The sequence below is a fragment of the Loa loa genome, assembly GCF_000183805.2.
Source record: "Loa loa unplaced genomic scaffold supercont3.266, whole genome shotgun sequence".
NCBI classification, from domain to species: domain Eukaryota; kingdom Metazoa; phylum Nematoda; class Chromadorea; order Rhabditida; family Onchocercidae; genus Loa; species Loa loa.
The window spans coordinates 25,248-30,843 of record NW_018108446.1 but is presented as its reverse complement, the minus strand read 5'-3'; the positions used below and the strand labels follow the sequence as shown (position 1 = coordinate 30,843).

General features: G+C 33.5%; 2 protein-coding genes across 3 annotated transcripts in view; one reads left to right on the top strand and one right to left on the bottom strand.

Annotated features, from left to right (window-relative positions):
- Nucleotides 1-572: 572 nt before the first annotated feature.
- Nucleotides 573-4,285, bottom strand: LOAG_12144 (hypothetical protein). The gene is made up of 10 exons (XM_020448490.1): nt 4,029-4,285; nt 3,724-3,779; nt 3,279-3,377; nt 2,971-3,059; nt 2,521-2,704; nt 2,117-2,185; nt 1,946-2,023; nt 1,368-1,753; nt 1,164-1,253; nt 573-1,105 (listed from the first exon to the last, which is right to left on the bottom strand). The coding sequence occupies exons 1-8, from the start codon at nt 4,138-4,140 to the stop codon at nt 1,583-1,585; spliced, it is 858 nt and encodes a 285-aa protein (XP_020301371.1). The 5' UTR covers nt 4,141-4,285; the 3' UTR covers nt 573-1,105; nt 1,164-1,253; nt 1,368-1,582.
- Nucleotides 4,286-4,402: 117 nt separating this feature from the next.
- The window catches only part of LOAG_12143, a gene marked incomplete at its 5' end in the record, with an annotated part of 1,897 nt that continues 703 nt past the window's right edge, over nt 4,403-5,596 (top strand). Inside the window, 2 exons of one of the 2 annotated variants that reach the window (XM_020448488.1) lie at nt 4,403-5,028; nt 5,422-5,483. In XM_020448488.1, coding sequence (XP_020301370.1) covers nt 4,403-4,807 — 405 coding nt within the window. In that variant the 3' untranslated portion in view covers nt 4,808-5,028; nt 5,422-5,483. Of the gene's footprint in view, nt 5,029-5,421; nt 5,484-5,596 lie in introns of those variants that run through there. The other variant, XM_020448489.1, reaches the window with a different exon arrangement.

Sequence of the window (5,596 nt, the reverse complement as noted above, 5' to 3'; positions counted from 1 at the left end):
CGAAGGTCCATCACTTTATCTGAAAAAAATATGTCCCAGCAATTGCAGTACGAATTGTAGTTTGAAGCTCTGTTTTACTTTCCAAAAAAACACGACTGGATATCATTTGCTTGCACAGCATAAAAGCGTCATTAAGGAGCCGTTTAATGATCACAAACTAAAATAAGTAGTAATATAGAAACAGTGGCGGTATGTAAATAGCTCATCAAGACCAGTCCTAGAATTGCTAGCGATAGGAATAGCACTGTTAACTGAATCTTCTTAGTTTCTGTTCTGTTTAAAAGATATGAATGAATCTTTGGTGAAAATACTCCTATTACTATCTGGTGCAAAAAAGGACCGGTTCAAAGTTGTGTCCTATGAAAGAAAACGAAATTCGAATTTTTTCAAACTAGCAGAATTTTATTTGTAGAGCAAATTTTTGCATTATCAAGTATGGCCTATTGTATTTTGTTAGTTTCATTTTGATTTGTTAGAAAGAATTTAATCAGGTTTCAAGAGGTCATATGAATATAATGAATGAGGTCCACAAATGTCAATACCCACTGATAAATAGCTAATAAATAGGTATTCCGTTATCATTTTCGCCTTGTTAAAACTCCCGATAATGTCATCATGTTCCGGGATAATTCGACTGACAAAGTGAGTGAAAGATAAGTGAAAACATATAGCAATAAGCGTGATTTTCTTTTCGAAGAGACAGTACCAAAAAAAAAAAATCCCGTTGATTGTATATGTTTGCGTTCTTTAACTCTATTCATTCTTTCGCGGTGTTTCCTTTCGGTACCATTTCTCGTACATTACTATTTGTTCTCGTTAAAAGATTTTCATTTTTGCAAAGAAATATGCCTTTCTGCGCGCAGATCAAAAGATTGCAAAAATGCTAGCATATATCAAAAAAGCTGCAAATTAGTTGCTGAAATTATCAATTTCCCCTTTTTGGGATACATTTCTAGTATCACTTTCACATTCATCCACTACTGATTGACATGAACAATTACGTCTACAAATTTCCAAGAACTTCTTTCTGCTGCAAAACTCGTTCTATTCTGCCTTCTTCTAATGCAGCTCGATCCTTTTTATGTCGTATATACTGTTCGAGTTCCTAAATTTTAATTATTAATCGAAAGCTATACACAACAACAGCAACAAAAGTTTCATACCCCAGTGCGTTGTTCAATTAGATCATCAATTTCCGGTTCTCTGTGCTGTCCATCCTCGGCTGGATTATCTTCTCGTTCGTCGTACTTTTCCTTAAAGAATCTGATTATACAAGAATAATCTTGCAATGATTCTTACTGCTAAAACAATTCGAAGAGTTCAATTAAAATGTCAAAAAGAAAAAAAAGAAACAGGGATCTATTTACTTTGGTTGGGAAAAATTCCAGATATGCTTCATGCCATATATCACGTGAATTCGCTGCCCCAATAAGTGATAGCGATGAATTGATGAAAGGAGGAGCTCCAATATCCTGAATATGCTTTTCACTGACTCAATTCCTTTTTAAGCCTCATATTTCAATATTGGCTTTGAAGTCATCTTCAGAAAAGAAAGAAAAAGGAACTTTTTACTTTTTCAAGTTCAAAAAAGCAAAAGATGCAAGTGAACCATTAACGAGTCGGCACCACAAGGTACTGATAATGGTTTGTTATGATCAGTGCAAATCGTTTTTAGAGCTGTAGTACCGAAAATAACACTACTGATAAGAACTCGAATTTTAGTCATCAAATTCTCCATTTTGTTGCTGAACATCTGTATTATACACCGTAAGCCATTAAAAAATATTGTCCTAAGTTGCAAAAATAATAAAGCTTTCAGTTAATTTATAAACTAAAGCGTAATTAATAAAATGCAATCTTTACATAAAGTTTTATTTTTAATAACAATAGGTAATAAAAGAAGAACTAGACTTATTTGTGGAATGATGCAAATGTAACTGTATACCGCAAGAGTAGCGCCGTTCATATGAGCCATGAAACGAAGGAATTTGCATATATTTTTTCGTTGTTCAGGCTCGAAATCCTGTAAGCAACTCATTAATTTTTTGATATATCAGAAGATATATTCCCCCATAATCCAGATGAGAACATCTGATAATTAGGAAACGATAATAACCTGAAATTTATCGTATTTCGCACCAAGTAGAATTAGTGGTATCGGAAAGGGATCAAGATATTCCGCATCCTGAAATTATTCTAATATAACAAATTGATTGATCTTCATTTGCTCTTTGAAAGACAAAGAAAACCAAACCCAATTTATTCCTTGAATCTCATATCAACCAATTAACCTAAATGTTATACCTTTAAACTTATATCTACAATTGTGCAATTACTTTTCTAGCGCACTGATGCTTGAAATTGGCATATATCTATTTGCTCATGAGAAGTATGGTAGGATATAATAGTTTGCTGTAATCATTCCTAAGAATAGTATTCTTCTCAATCTTTCCTTGCAATATATCCTTTTTCAATTTCAAAGAAGGAAAAAGTTTTTGAAAAGGAATTCAAACAACATACTTTATGCTCCTTAAAGACTGCATTCCTATAAATCATAAATGCTTCATAACTATCGGGTGATCTCTTGAGGTATTGTTTCATCGCATTATCAACAATTATACGAGCATTGTCTAATAAGGTGTAAAATGTATTCCACATATCGAAAGGTGCTGTTAAGTCGATGACAATCATTAAAGAGCACTGCCTAAAGGCAAAATTCAATTAACATCGATACGGCGATAGAAATATCACTGAGAAATTCCCAAAGTTATGCAAATCATTATGGTGGCATTCAGACCTGCAATATTGACTACAAAATAGTAAAAGTAGCAAACACTGCAAGTCGAGAGATAACGGAAATTGATATTTCAGAATTAAGAAAAAAAACGCTTTGGAATTAATTATTCATACAATTAATAATAAAAATACTCTTATAATAAAAGAAGAAGATTCGAGAATTCTACCGCTTACTGTATGTAATTGCTGGAAAGCGGTATTTGTAGAAGATTGCTAAGATTTGTTCCGCCACCAAGTTCCCATATGTGTCCAACATCTTTCACCTGTAACTTTTCAAAATTATTACCAGTACAATTATTGTTAGAAAGAAGAGCTTGTTCCAAATAACATTATTATTTTATTTGTAATATTCAAATTTGCTCATTTCACTAATTAGCAACTCAATGATCTCTCGAATATCAGATTTCCGAAAATAGATGGATTAAAATACCAGAAGTGATATTACTCTAATACGTGCATTTTGCTACAAGAAACTTACCTACCTTACCACGATTCCGTCGTCCATACATGTACTCCAATGCAATGGTTGATCTTGCATCCTCATTTCGATTCAAGAATCGTAGAATCATCGATGTCTTTCCCTAGAAAATCAAACATCCTTTTCTTCATGCAGAACTAATACTTGTCATCAAAAAAAGAAGCATACATTCTACAGCCTTTTTCATATCCTGATTATATGAAACTTCTCTCTTAATTCTTATCAATTAATCTAAAAATAATTAAAGAATTGGAAGGAAACAGATGTAATTGTCAAATCTTTCCTTATTTACAAGTGAATTCTCTTCCTCAATTACTGAACAAATAACTTCATCTCCATCTATTTCAACAATTTTTGTTTCATATTTTAATTTTGAAAAGATTTTTTGATACAATTATTTCTTCTTTTCCAATCAAGCAAATACTATTAACACGTAAGAGAAACCTTACACAATTTTTGCTTCCACAAATAATTAGACGAGTATCGCTCGCTTGCAAATCGCTCCCTACAAAAAAATATTTCTGGAAGCGGCGATGTCGTTCAGGTAAAATTATCACACGACAATTATCAATTAACAGTTATCAAGAAGATCGTTGATCTCCCAATATCACTGAATCTCGTTACAGTATCCAAGGAAGAGTAATGTTTTCACTTTAATCAGTCGAGTTTTTAGCGAACTAAATTGGTCATTAGTTAAATTAATAGCTATCATTTTGAAATGCTATCTAATTCTGATCAATAAAAAGGAAAATACCGATTATAAGACTGTTATAAGGAGTGATCGTATCCTGCTGTTGTTGTTGTGCAACTCGTTTTCGGCATTCCTCTAAACGTTGCTGTCGAGCGAGTGACCAGATATCTAACATAATCCTCAATTTATCCAATCACTTTCTTCCTTACAGCAATGAAATATCCACAAAGCACTACTTGAACAATTCTTAGATTTGACAATGAGAACTTATGGCGTTCTGGTTGTCATGGTTATAGCAGTGGTAGGTTTGTCAATGCTTGACAATTGCTAAACTTCGCCTACACTTACGGACTTTTTGACAGTGACAAGATATAATAATATCTGAAATAGAATATTACTTGAGATGATCGGTGAAATGTAATGCGAAGTAATAAAACATGCCAAACCCAAGATCCTTTGGGCATGTAGACCGGAAAGGGAACGGACGGTGTCAAGTAAAACAAATGGTGTCTGAGATAAAACTTTGTGGTGTTTATGGTTTATTCTCAGAATATGGTGGAAAATACACAGAAGCAATAATAAATCCATGGAGAAAACCATCCAGTATTTCCAGAAAGAAAGAATTTAAATTAAATTTTCGAAAACGGCATGGAAATGACAAATTTTCATTTCGGCCAAAGCAAACAGTACAACAAGGCATCATTGTCACACAGCAAGACGTTTACTACGAATTGTTTGCTAACCTACGGTTTATGAATGTTTTATTAAGTTGTCGTCGGTGTCGTTGGGTGACTACAGTAGTGATCTTGACAGAGTTGCCATGCAAATATCTTGTCTTCTAGGACACTAACTGTGTGATGATGGTGTGTTTGTGTATAATAATGTCGGTTGATTCATTTATCCTAAACTTTCACGCGAACCACTTCGATGTGACATTGTTTTCACTTATTTTTCACGCACTTTACCAGTCGAATAGTCTCAGAACCTGTTAAAAAAAACTGTCCAGAGTTACGGCAAGGAGAAGCCAACATATCTGACAACCGAGTCGTCGGAAGGATTCAAAGTAATGGTTCCGTTTTGATATTGTGGGCTTCATCATATTCATATGATCCCTTGAAGTCTGTTTGCACTTTTTTTTCTACAAATCAAGGTGAAACTAACAAAATACAAGAGGCCATATTTGGTAATGCAAAAATTTGCTCTACAAATAAAATTTTGCTAGTTTGAAAAAATTCGAATTTCGTTTTCTTTCATAGGACACAACTTTGAACCGGTCCTTTTTTGCACCAGATAGTAATAGGAGTATTTTCACCAAAGATTCATTCATATCTTTTAAACAGAACAGAAACTAAGAAGATTCAGTTAACAGTGCTATTCCTATCGCTAGCAATTCTAGGACTGGTCTTGATGAGTTATTTACATACCGCCACTGTTTCTATATTACTACTTATTTTAGTTTGTGATCATTAAACGGCTCCTTAATGACGCTTTTATGCTGTGCAAGCAAATGATATCCAGTCGTGTTTTTTGGAAAGTAAAACAGAGCTTCAAACTACAATTCGTACTGCAATTGCTGGGACATATTTTTTCAGATAAAGTGATGGACCTTCGTAATCCTTCAGTTTCTCCTA

Coding starts and splice junctions, on each gene's coding strand:
- LOAG_12144 (XM_020448490.1), bottom strand. CDS start 4,140: ATGTTAGATATCTGGTCACTCGCTCGACAGCAACGTTTAGAGGAATGC. Junction 3,060..3,278: donor GACGACGGAATCGTGGTAAG/GTAGGTAAGTTT, acceptor GAAAAGTTACAG/GTGAAAGATGTTGGACACAT. Junction 2,024..2,116: donor CGAAATACGATAAATTTCAG/GTTATTATCGTT, acceptor AGTTGCTTACAG/GATTTCGAGCCTGAACAACG.